We start from the raw sequence: 12,722 nt of genomic DNA on the forward strand, positions 1-12,722 counted from the left end.
ACAATTATTAGTGAAGAAAAGAGATGCGAGGCCCAAAATTCAGTGATCCATTCCCTAAAATATAAAAGCAAAGTGGGCTGTCACTGAGATCGACACAATCATGTCAAAGGCTTCAATTCTGTTGAAATGGCATATTCCCCTAGAAGAAAGTTTTATTCAAATATATTTGACCAGTTCTAGTGCTTAGCTAGTTGTGTATCTCCCGTGAGAGATTCGTTTTCCAGCATGTAATTCTGTGGGTAGCATGACAATCAGAACTAACAGAACTTAAGGATTTGCAAGACCTGGCCTGTACTTAGGTTACAGTGATTTCTTCTCATGACTATCGATTTGTACCAGAGAAGGACTATGGCCTAATGTACAATGAAAGATCAAAAAAATAAATCTTATATTTGGATTGTTACATTTTAAACATGACATTTTTTAGCATTTCAGTTCAAACATGACATTAAAAAAGTGTAAAGTAGGGTAATCTGTGGTATGCCATGATGTTATGGGTGACCTGTGAAAATACAGAGGGAAGTATCACTCACTTGTCTGCAGCACGGACGCATGCAATGGTTTATCGCTTTCACTCGCACACACGGGGCAGGCTGCCAGATTTTACTTCCACTGAAGTCAATGGCAAACCTTTTGTTGACTTTCATGGTCCCAGAGAAGGTGCTGTTGGAATTTGGATTGCCTTGGTGCTTCAGGCTGTAATGATGCACTCAAGCAGTTTGGCAGGCTTGTTCTCCTCTCCTGTTTTGTTATCATTGTAAGAACAAAGCAAGACATTTCTAGACCAACTTTCATTTTACAGAAAATGAAATCTGGGAGAGAAAAAAAAAAAAAGAACCTGAATAACAAAATACTTTCCCAACTCAGAAGCAATAAGTTTTTAGCACTTCATTGTCTCCTCCACACTCCATATGATACCAATGTAGGCGAACAGTGAGCAAGAGCTATCTATAGAAAGCAGTTTAAACTGTGAATTCCGCTGCACCTCCATTCTGCAGCTCTCCATTAGCAGGCTATATTTGCACAGTTTATTATACCATGGGTCCCTGTTCTGATAAAAAACATCATAAATCTTAGAAGGGTGTGGGCAGCAAAATGCTTGCTGAAGGTGTCAGCTCAGAACTGTCTGCAGATCAGCTGGAAGCAGTGCGACAGATTTGCAGTGGGTCCCATTCTCTTGTTGCACATCTGGGTATCACAGCAAAATGAACTGCTAGTCTCTGCCCTCCATCAACGATCTTACAGAAAATGAACAACTTGGAGGCAGTAGAGGGTGGGAGGGAGTGCTGCTCAGAAATCTAGAAAATGCACAGCAACTTAAAATGGACTGGAACTGCCAAATCTGAGCCCGAGCTGAGCTCTAAGCATTAATTACTCATATGCTTTTAGAAGTTATGAAACATGTCTGTCTTTGACCTTGTGTCTAAATACAGAATTGCCCATACAGAGAAGCTGCTTGGCATTTAATCATTCTTGCCTTTCACCTTGACAGAGTCAAAGTTGTTCTACCGCCACTGAGGGGAAGCCGTATGGCATGTAATTAGATTCCTGCTCTGGGTTAAGTTACTCCTGTACATTACATCTTTTGCCCATGATTCATCCCATCAACTGTCATGTAAGCAGGAGGAAATGTCAGATGAGTTTTTTTCTGAACATTTGGTCATTTGGCAAAAAAAGTCATCATTTGTATTCAATTACTGTGAAGGCTGTGCTAGTATTGAGATTTAGATAGTCCAAAATTTTTCATATGAAAACACTTCACTGAGATGGTTGAACCTTTAAAAGTCAGTCTCTGAGTCTTGAGTCTCCTCCTCCCCCCCAAAAAAAACGGTGGGTTGGAATGAGGCCCAGGAGAAGGGCAGCCAAACCTTGTTCATTATCAGAGGGAACACAACAGCCATCAGGGAACTCTGTAAGGACTTCACTTTCCTCCACTCTACAACAAACACATTTTTTACAGATATGTTGGGAAACCAAACACATAACTGCATGGAATGAGAAAGTACAAAGCAGTAAGGATTTATACAGTGATAATATAAGGTTTTGGCAGTTCCAAACTCATTAAAACAATAATTCTCAAAATCCTATTGTACATATGTATTACATAAGACTTCAAAATGCAATTTAACATATTTATTTAAATAGCTGGCTTTCGGGATATATGTGATTTCATCCCTCTGAAGTATAATACTGCTCATGCATTTTTTGCCTTCTAACTCTCTTCTTTCTTCACTGTTAACTTTGCCTTCTTCAAGACTAATTTCTGGCCCATCCTCACAAATGCTGTCAGGGTTAGTGCTTGCTGACTCACGATAGCACTCATTATATTCAGACATTTGCAGGAATAAGCACTTGCAAGTGGAACAGGCATGAACCCTTATCCTGCAATCTCTGCAAAGCACCAGGTACAGCTAATGTCCAGTTTAATAACAACAGCAATACTCACCCAGAAATCTGCCATTACACATGGACAAGGAGTAAGAGCATTTTAGACTTGGTGTGGGCATTGCTGACTCCTCAGTACGCACGCAGCTGTCTGTGAAGCCAAGGTGAAGCCGTTAGCCAGAACAGCAGATGAAATGTTGTCATGCTAACAAGAAATCTGACTTTGGTAGCAAGTGAAGGATTCTTAAAGTATTTTTTTCCTCCTCCCCAATTTAGATGGAGAAACTCCTATCGTGCTTCAGCCGACTAATGCAACCGAGAAGACGCAGCTAATAGGGGACAGCCACCGGAGCTATCGCACAGACTCCTAGAGCAGGCAAACACAACCTGTTGGTGCTTCCCACTGAGTGTCACAGAGAGAAAAAACACGTGATAAGCTCTGCAGCCTGTATTTGTAGTTGTCTTTAAGCTAATCAAGAGTAATTTCCTATCAAGGCAGAATCTCCCTCTAGGCCACTTCCAAAAGGTTGATACCTGCACTCTGCAAGGAGATACCTATAGCCAGTACAGAGCTCTACAGACCAGCACGCTGGTCTCTCACGGCTTCACACTGCCATGCTTGGCGTGGTCTTTCCCTCTAATAATACTCCCTTTGGTATGGTTGCTCTTCTCCCCACCCTCAGCTGTGGTTTCACCTCCCAGACACAGTCCCGAGTCCCTTTCCGGGCATACCGGCTCCGTCTCTCCCTGCACCAGGAACGCTCCTCGCATGCAGCAGTTTTGCTGGATGTGACATGTTCCTGTGAGGGAGCCCTGGAAATGCTCTTTAGCAGACCTCAGAGGGAAAGTTGGTGGCAAGGCAGACAGAGCTGTCGTCCCAGAGAGGAAAGGCTCTTCGGAAAGCAAATGGCGGCTTGCTGGGGCCCAGCCCAGCACTTGTAAACCTGAGCCAGGACAAAGAGCTCGGGGATCATTCTGCTGGTGCTGACAACACGGGTCACTCCAAATCCAGGACCCTCATCCAGCACCAGAAGCACAGGTAGACTCTGTGTCTTCCCCCGCACAAGTTGCAGACCCAGGGGAGAGTGGGCAAACGCCCCGTGGAGCGGGAGGCTGGCCCTGGGCTCTCCTCTCCCCATAGCCAGGGACAGCCCTGTGGCAAAGCTCCTCCGATCCTGCCAGGACAGGCCTGCCACCCATGCCGGGTGGCCCCGGCTTCTCCGGCTGCAGCTGCAATGTGGTGAAAATTGGTCCCCAGCCAACAGCTTTCTGCCGGCTTGCTTATTCCACCGTGCCTCTGGCTGCCGGCCCCGCTGCCCCGCCGGCACTGGGCTGGGAGCCATCGCGCCAGTGCTGGCACCGGGGCTGTGGGAGCAGCAAGGACTTGGCAGGGCAGGCAAGCAGCAGAGGAGCGGCTGTCCTCCTCACAGCCCGGCTCGCCCGGTCCTCCCTTCTGCCCCAGGCCCAGGGGCTTTAAAAGCACGTGGTGTGATTTTAAATAAAGAGGTAGGGATGAGGCACATGTTCAGGTGTACCACTGCACAAATCAGATACATGTAGCTAAATAGCTAAAGCAGGCATGAAGAAGTTAGGCCCCTAATTTGTAAGAGCCGAAGAAATACCTCTTAGAGCTTAAACTTAGCACTTCACTGGTTTGACACAGTAGTTTAAGCCTTAGATAGCTGAATTTCTCCTTATTGATCATGTTACATCAGTCATTGTCAGTTCTCTGCATTTGCTATTTTTGCTCCTCTAATCACAGTGCTGCAGTCCAAAGGGGGACGTAATGTACCACTAAATTATATAGACCAGTGAATATATAGCTAGTCAAAAGTGTTATTCCCTTCCTTAAAACTGGAGCCTGCGGTTGTGAAACATCATTATCTTCCTTCTATTCTCGCCTTTCACATCAAATGTCATTCAGTGGCAACTAAATATATGGGAAAAGAGTGTGTTTCATAGCACCAGCTATAACTCCAAAGTCAAGAAATACTACTTTCAACATTTCTTTAAAGTTCCCATAGCACATGGACATTTTAAAAGCCATTAATTCCAGTTCAGGTTATATATCTCTTGTCCAGGCACAGGCACTGGGGCCAGCTAACGTTCACACTGCCCTCAGAAACAGCCTATTTTTCTGCTTCAGAGAAGAGGGGAAGTCCTGGCATGCCTGGGTTGTGCACAGGCACTCACTTCCCTCCTACCCATGGGCTCCTCTTTGTCTTCAGTTGCACGCCACAAATAATTTTGGAGGCCACTCGTATGTACGTAAATCCAGACCGCTGTCCTGCCTGCCCAGCGGTGCCAGGGGGATGTGCCCATCCATCCCGGTGGTCCCAGGGAGAGGGGGTTGGTGGCACCATCCTGCTGCTGAGGAGACGTGACCCCAGAAGACACGTTCCCAGCACTAGCCAAGCGCCACACACCTTCCCGACGGGTGGCTGGATCAGACGGCATGTGCATTGGGGTGCTACTGCTGCGAGACGGGCAGAGCGCAGCCCGCTGGGCACATGCTGGGGGACACCAGCACCCACTCACCCCAGCGCACACACGTGCATCTTTTGGCTTTCTTCACTATTCCCCTTTGCACGGTGTTTGCTCTGGTGTAAGATGTTATCACCAAACAAAGGAGTAGGGAGAGCACATAGTACGTAATAAATCTGCAGGTGAAGCGATTTTCTAAGCTTCACTGTCCGGGAGAAAAATTCACTGTGAAAGTGTGCAAATGCTATGTAGTGACTATGTCCAGCAGAGAGCTGGAAAAGGCATTGGGAGAAAGTAAAGCTACACTTTATACCTGGAATCCTTTCCCGTGTGAAATCCCTCCTCCTGCTCCAATGGAAGTCACTGAGAATTGCACCCTTGATTTCAACAACAGCTACAGAGCAGGCCCAAAGCCAGGCAGATGAAGGTAAATCCCAGATTAGCAAAAGCGGTTGAGGAATTTTTTCACATGCAACACCTTTGATGTCCCTCAGGACCCCACTTTGGTCCAGAGCCAAAGTTTACTGAAATGAAGGAAATGATCTCCATGGGCTTGAGATGTACCACAAGTCATGTGGTTCTTATTCGCTCTTTCTAGATGAGAGATTTTTCTTGGGGAAGATTTGTGACTCGATCTCACAGTGTGATGCAAAGATGGACAAGCTGCTGCATGCTTGCAAAGGCCTTATACAGACATGGGGATCTGTACAGAAGAGCCACAACATATTATCTCAGTTAGCCAAAAACCTCAGAACAAGCCAGTGACCAAGCCTCTGAGTGGGTTCTCCAGGACCTGAGGCTTGAAAATCGGAGTGTCTGAACCCATGGTTTAATTCCAAAGAGGAAACTTAGTTTTCAGAGTACCAGGGCATTTACCTCTCTCGCTGCTGTCTGGATCAGCTATTCTGAGGACATGTGGAGAAAGGATAAATAAGGATTTCAGGACTTAGCTCTTCAACATGATTTTACTCATTTGTTTGCTTCTCAGAAAAGTTCCTAATGTGAACATAGCTAAGATTACATGATCTGGTTTTGTGTAAAGTTCAATTGCGCACCCATTAATCTTCTCAAAATGTACAGAGTCTCAAATTTTTGTTCTGTTTTGCTGCATTTGTTTATATGTAAAGTACTATATGTTCAAATCTACCTTTGCTGTCAACCACTCTGATTAATAAAGGTTGTATGTATGAATTGTAGCACCCCCTTTACTTTTCCACACTGTCAACAACTTCACTCCCATAACAGCTAGAGAAGCTGTTGAGACAGCTGTCCAGAATTATGGCTTTGCACCCTGACAAGTGGCAAGCAGCAGCTCAGGGTTTCCCCAGGGAGGAACTAGATCTTGGATTGCAGCAGATGTGCCTACCTATGCAAAGCAGCCAGCGCTATAGCTGCACATTGCAAATCCTTATGTAATGCAGAATGCCTGCCTACATTAAAAAACAACAAGAACAACAACAACAACAAACCAGCAGTGTGATGAAGTGATATAAAAGTAGTTTTTCTGGCATCAGTTCCTATACGGAACAATTTCCCCCAGCGAAGGGCGAGCGCAGAGAGTGAAACCAGGATGCTGCTGAGGACAATGGCAGACAGCTTGTGCGCTTCCCTGGGGCCAGCATCTCACTCAGGGGTTTTGCATCTGTCCAAGAGCCAGCACAGAGTGCCAGATAATCTGGGCCTGCTACGAGACAGGAATATTTCTCACTAGGATGGTATCCAGTCTCTGTGACCACAGAAGCCCAGGCATTTTAAAAACGGACAAGGGGCAACTGTTTTGGCTGGATGTATTCTCAAAGAGCTGTCCTTTTGCATGTTTAGATATTAACTCATACCCAGATTCACTCAAAACAGCAAACAGAAGACACATCGTAGGCGATTTAGGCCTACCAACAACATAACCAGTTATTTAGGTAGTTTGTGCACTTTTCGCCCCACAACAAGTTTGTGCGATAAACCTCTCCGCTTAATCCAAAAAACATCAAACATAATTGTATGTCATTTAATTTCATTACTTACCTTCCCTCAGAATGAATACTCAAGGTGTGGGTATGATTTCAGTCAAAAAGAATTACATTTCTGCCTCTTTTTAGAATAAAATCATTAAAGAAAAATGATGCAGCGTGAAAAACTGAGCACAGTTAAAACTACTGATTTCTTTTTCTGTGCTATCATTTTCTGTAGAAAAGAGAATGTTCATTGTGCTGTTACAAAGCAGGGAGAAAGACCACAGGTGACAGTAATCCCCTCCCTTCCCTCCATGAAGTGAAGTCAGCTAAATCATCACATCCAGCACCTGCTTTCGCTTTGAGAAAGACGAACGGGTACAGAGTTTTGTACAAGAGGACTCGGTCCTTCTTGCCGGTGTCACCCGTCCCAGGGTTGGGAAGGCAACAATATCAGACAACTGCGTGGGAGCCAACACCTACGAGACAATAGAAAGACGCTGATAAAGACACGCAATTTCCCACTAGTGAAGAGAGTTAACACGTGCTAAGTATCACCTGGCTGGATTTGAAAATGTATTCCCATTGTGGCGGTACGTAGATGTATAGATACTTCCTCATTCTGGAAAAACAGCGTCTAGACACTTGGGGGAGAGGAGAGGAGGTTTGGAAAAAAGACCCTCCGAGTTTCAACACCCTAATTAACCGCAGTAAGACTAAGGGATCTCAACAGGTATCCTCCTGCACTAACTTGCTTTGTGAGGGTTTGTGGTAAGCTGGAGTAAGAACAACATACACCTTGTTTGCCTTTAAAAATTAACGAGGTGTTGGCAGTCATGCAGCAGGCGCCGCGTCCTCAGCTCCCGCAGCAATAGCTCCTCCTGAAAGTCAGCGAGACGCAGCGGAGAGGGTCGGCTTGCAGTGGAGCTGGATCTCTTAGAGAAAACCAACCATATCCGCAACTGGTTAAGGAGAAGCTATTTAAAAGCACTTTTGCATGTAGCAAACAAGAAAAAAGTTTCCCGTCTCCTTCGAGCCGGAATCGAACCAGCGACCTAAGGATTCCCGCGGGCTCTGCCTCTACAGTCCTCCGCTCTACCAGCTGAGCTATCGAAGGGACCTGCCTGCCGGCGCTCCGCCAGCCCCCAAGAACCCAGCACGGCCCGCCTAGGCGCCGGGCGGCGCATGCGCGGGGCGGACAGCTCGCGGGAGGGCGTTAGCCCTGGCCGGAGACGGCCGCGCGGCGGGGCAGGCTGTGCCGGGAGCGCCTCCTGCCGGCGGGGCGGGGCGGGGCGGGGCGGGGCGGGGCGGGGCGGGGCGGGGCGCTGGGCCTTGGGGGTAGAGAGGAGAGCGAGGGAATAAAATTAGCGTGCGGGGCCAGTGGCGCAATGGATAACGCGTCTGACTACGGATCAGAAGATTGTAGGTTCGACTCCTGCCTGGCTCGCTTTGGTTTTTCGTTCTTCTCCAGTTCGTTGTTGCGCGCACACACGCGGAGGGTATGGGTTGTCATCTGTGCTCGTCGTTTAGCACCGTTTGTACACCCGGCACGTCGTTGGCTTATTTTGTCTCCCAAAGCAAAACAGACAACGGTAGAAACTGTGAAACACCGTCTAGGCCTAAACTTTTCAAACGATCTAAATATGCATCTCGTCAGACGCATTAACCGTGCCAGCAAATTAATCAAATTAATGCACCGATAAATTACACTGGGAAAAATCCCTTAGGCCCTAGGAGAGGAGCAGTGTGCTCATTATTGGCCTGAAACAGTACGTTTACTCTTACGAATGACATTGCAGAAAATAACCGTGAGGTCTTGGAAGGCAGCAAGCAACGCTGCTGTGACGAAAACTATTATTTACATAGTGATTATCCGTTAGTCTTGAGAAGCGTGAGAGCATCCTCTTTGTGCAGTTGAATGAAAAGTGTATGATTTTGCAAAAAAACCATTTCTGACATATCTAAAAGCTACGCAGCGTGTAAAGAACAGCTTGCAACCAGGAGAGGCGAGGGATCCCCAGTGATTAGATTTGAGAATACTCCACTGCTTCGGAGTAGCTGCAACCTGTGGATTCCCTGCAAGTTTACTCTAAGAGGTGGTTCATGTTGTTATGAATAAATAACCGAGGGTAGCTCATTAGCGCTGCTAACGTTTGGAATCGGCATCCTTAATTTTGCTGTGTCTGTGAGCGGTGCTGGTGACAGTCACGATACAAGGGTGTGCAGACAGGCGAGAGGTGGCACAAGGGAAGGAGACCCCACCATGTCACGCAGAGTCGTCAAGACCCTCGTTTTTCTGCTTGTTGCTCATGCTCATGCAATGTAGTAACTGGGTGTTGCATCTGGCACACTATCTGGTGAATACATAACGTGGGAGATGTCTGTTTAAAAGGAAAACAAAAATCGCTTTTTTTGCAAAAGGGCCAGCCTAAGGGCTCTGTGCGTGGAAAGCTTCCGTGTAAGTGCGATGGGGTCTTGGTCCCCCCCTAGGCCGCCCGCTGGGGAGGGAGAGAGGCCAGGCCGGTTTGGTTTTCCCCTCCGCAGGCGAGCGAAAACGCGGCGTGGCGAGGCGACCGGAGGGACCAAAAAGTACTCGAGCCAGGCAGGAGTCGAACCTACAATCTTCTGATCCGTAGTCAGACGCGTTATCCATTGCGCCACTGGCCCCGCACGCGGCAAGGGGGCCGGCCGCCGCCCGCTCAGCAAACCCCTCTCCGGCGGCACGCCCGCTGCGCGCATGCGCTGCTCAGCCCCCCAGCTGCTGCCCTCCCATGGCGCATGCTCAAAACTCTGCGCGGATTGGGGCGGCACCTTGGGCGGCCGCTGGGCGGCGGCGGGCAGCTCCCTTCGATAGCTCAGCTGGTAGAGCGGAGGACTGTAGAGGCGCAGCCCACGGAAATCCTTAGGTCGCTGGTTCGATTCCGGCTCGAAGGAGAAGCGTGTACTTTTTTCCCATCCTGGGGGGATTTGAGTACAGGCAAAGATTATCAGCAGGGAAACAGATTTGTGCAGCTCAGCAGGAGTCGGACCTGCAAGCTTCTGCTCTGTAGTTACATGCTTTATGCATTACATCCCTAGCTACCTGTCTATTAATTAGTAAGTTTTTGTGTGTGCATATGGACGCGCACACACACCCCACCAACCTTTTCTCCTTTCTCTTCCAGCGTGGTGCAGTGCATCCCTCCTGGGAACAGTCTCAGGAGAAATCCAGGTGTGAAAAGCCTGCGCAGCAGGGAATGGAGGCACCCTGGTGAGCAGAAATATAGGAAAGGCGTCCATTTCCTTAGCTGTCCGTTGTCCATACATGTTTGCATGCACCAGCAGTCAAATCTGAATCCACAGTCCAAAAGCACATCCCTGTGCCACTCCCCGGTGCGGAACAGGGCACAGATGCCGTCCAGGGCCACAGGATTGATTTTTTTTCTCCATTAAGGTTCACCCCTTCCTATATAAATGTCTCTGCTCCTACTTTTTGCAGAAGTTCATGCAAACTCCTTCACTCCTTTTCACTCATTCGGTGGTGCCCCTTTTTCCTTTTCCTGAAGGAAAGCACACCCAGAGTTTCTTCTGGAGAAAGGGCTATCTCCTTTCCCCCTTCAACTCTGTCTCTGAAACATTTTTCTCTCCCACCCACCCAGAAAGTATTGGCATGTGTGTGTTTCTGTGTAACTGTGTTTTACCTATAAGGGAAAAGGAAAGCAGAGAAAAAGAAAAAAAAAGAAAAAAAAACAACAGAATTAAAGCCGGGGGGGGGGGGAACAAAACAAAAAAAAAACGAAAAAAAACCAACCCAAAACTCAGAAAATGTAGGCCCCAGTCTTCGGACTCATATGTTAAGCAACTATTCTACTATTCTGCCTCTTGAGCTATGGCCCTGTTAGATTAATGTAACTGCTTGGCTCAGCTTCCCACTCTTCTAAGACACGCTCATGTATCTAAAGGTACTAAATGCTTTTTACTAAAATAACAGCCTATTCAGTGCTTGGATGATAGTGTAGCTTGCTGAATACTTCATTCAGGAGCAAATTATTACCTGCAAGTGCTTAGTTATTTCTGTATCTTGTCTCCAGCAAGGACCAATAATGAGCTGTGTGTGCATATCCTATTCAATCATTTGCATCACCTAATAACAAAAGATTAGAAAAACCCTGTTCCTAAGACATTTCACTCTGATACACTGGGTCACCAGTGTAAGGTTGGGCAGGCAAACAGCTGGGTCAGGTGTTGTTAAATGGCCTGACATGGGGGAAGGGAGGGGATGGGGACACAGACACCTGCTCCAACAAAAAGAAATTTTCAGCTCCTGCATTGTAAGAAAAGGTTTGTTTACATTTCAAGCAAAAGCTGTCTCTTCTCCTGGAGAAATAGAATAAATCTCAGGGGAGTTAAGAGTATGAGGACAAAACTTTTCAGACTGCATGGAGGATTTCAAAGGAGAGATGGTGAAAACATTCCCGCATGATGAGGTGCTGGCTGATCGATGCAGTTTCAGATACGTGGCACTTGCATGGACAAGATGTCCTGCTGATCACATAGGTGGGAAACCACTGGAAATGAGAGCGCATCTTTCCTGATTTTGTTAATACCTGCAACTTTATTATTTCCTGACTTAAGCATTCTTGTCAGTGTATCTATTTTGAATACTGTGAACACATGCTTCTATTTGTGCCTATTCGTCACCTGGCTTAAATGGGATTTCAGGATCACCAGATCTACCTAGTTATCACTCAGCTAACAGCAGCTCTCTCAACTGACATCCTGGGCACTCAGGTTTTTAGCTCCCCAGAGCAGCCAAACCTGCCCCATCTCAGCAGCAGGACCCCGATGAGCGAGCATCCTCTCCAGTCAGCCGAACCAGAGCGTGATAGTGGAAAACTGGAAGATGCTGGGAATAGACTTTGGTGCTGAGGTTCCCAGTGGGGTTGGGAAAGATCCATGCAATTAGCAAAAAATTTTTTTAAAATAAATCTCTTTGGAGATGGAGTTGACCCAGTTGAAAGCTCCCAATAATGTGTAGGTACCAACTAAACTAAAGGTATTCCCTAGCGAGGAAATCCATGTTTCCAGCTTCCCACCCGTTTGTTCTTTCTCCAAGCTTCCATCCATGCCCGGTTGAGTGGGAACCTCATGGGGGGAAAGCAGGCCGGGGTCGGGAGGCGTAAAACTGAAACCAACGAGCCAGGCAGGAGTCGAACCTACAATCTTCTGATCCGTAGTCAGACGCGTTATCCATTGCGCCACTGGCCCCTAGTGGCAGCAGGGGGCAGCGCGGGCGGTGTTGGGCCTCGGGGCCGCCCCCCCCCCCCCCGGGGCCCCGGGGGGGGGGGAGGGGGCGGCCCCGAGGCCCAACACCGCCAAAACGCGGGTCTGCTGGGCAGGATCAAAGTCCTGCACACCCTGATCCACAAGTTTTGGGCCCCTGGTGCGGCTCCCGTCTCTAATCCTTTAGCTGCGCTGTTGTTTTTGGAATGGGGAAACCGAAATTCTCCAGCAGCGGGGTGGAGGTTGTGGAGTAGAAATTCCATTTTTCCCCCACCGGCATCCGGGTCCAAGCTCCGTATCTGATGTTGCTCCACCGCGATGAAGAGCTTTGCAAGCGAGGAACAAGTCACATCGTGTCACCTGCTGCAATATCTATGCCGAAAGAAAAAAAAAAAAAAAGAAAAACATCCTCATATCGTCCAGTTCCCAAATGCTGGGAGTTGTGGCATGCCCCTTCACTCATAAATTCTGTTCCTCCCACCTGCAGCAGCCCCTGGGACCAGCAGAGCCTGTCTGCTCCCCTGATGTCCAGAGGAGGAATTCCAGCTGGTGGACGGAGGAGGTGGGATCTGCCTCTGCTTCCACGATGCCGTAGCAGAAGAGCCTTGTATGTAGCCTTCACCCCACGCTTGGTCCAGCCTCTGC

General features: G+C 47.8%; 1 protein-coding gene and 5 non-coding genes across 6 annotated transcripts in view; 3 read left to right on the plus strand and 3 right to left on the minus strand.

Annotated features, from left to right (window-relative positions):
* DNAJC5B (DnaJ heat shock protein family (Hsp40) member C5 beta) overlaps nt 1-5,137 on the plus strand; it is a 46,322-nt gene extending 41,185 nt beyond the window's left edge. Inside the window, exon 5 of the mRNA XM_049822792.1 lies at nt 2,662-5,137. Within this exon, the coding sequence (XP_049678749.1) occupies nt 2,662-2,756 (95 nt within the window). The 3' untranslated portion in view covers nt 2,757-5,137. The remainder of the gene's footprint in view (nt 1-2,661) is intronic.
* Nucleotides 5,138-7,842: 2,705 nt separating this feature from the next.
* On the minus strand, nt 7,843-7,932 carry TRNAY-GUA (transfer RNA tyrosine (anticodon GUA)). The gene is given in 2 exon segments: nt 7,843-7,878; nt 7,896-7,932. It is a non-coding gene; the product is annotated as a tRNA-Tyr (tRNA).
* A 257-nt stretch (nt 7,933-8,189) lies between these two features.
* On the plus strand, nt 8,190-8,262 carry TRNAR-ACG (transfer RNA arginine (anticodon ACG)). Its single transcript has one exon. It is a non-coding gene; the product is annotated as a tRNA-Arg (tRNA).
* Nucleotides 8,263-9,409: 1,147 nt separating this feature from the next.
* On the minus strand, nt 9,410-9,482 carry TRNAR-ACG (transfer RNA arginine (anticodon ACG)). Its single transcript has one exon. It is a non-coding gene; the product is annotated as a tRNA-Arg (tRNA).
* Nucleotides 9,483-9,659: 177 nt separating this feature from the next.
* TRNAY-GUA (transfer RNA tyrosine (anticodon GUA)) lies at nt 9,660-9,749 on the plus strand. The gene is given in 2 exon segments: nt 9,660-9,696; nt 9,714-9,749. It is a non-coding gene; the product is annotated as a tRNA-Tyr (tRNA).
* A 2,240-nt stretch (nt 9,750-11,989) lies between these two features.
* Nucleotides 11,990-12,062, minus strand: TRNAR-ACG (transfer RNA arginine (anticodon ACG)). The gene has a single exon. It is a non-coding gene; the product is annotated as a tRNA-Arg (tRNA).
* Between the last annotated feature and the right edge of the window lie 660 nt (nt 12,063-12,722).

This window comes from Accipiter gentilis, chromosome 2 (assembly GCF_929443795.1).
Source record: "Accipiter gentilis chromosome 2, bAccGen1.1, whole genome shotgun sequence".
Taxonomy (NCBI): domain Eukaryota; kingdom Metazoa; phylum Chordata; class Aves; order Accipitriformes; family Accipitridae; genus Astur; species Astur gentilis.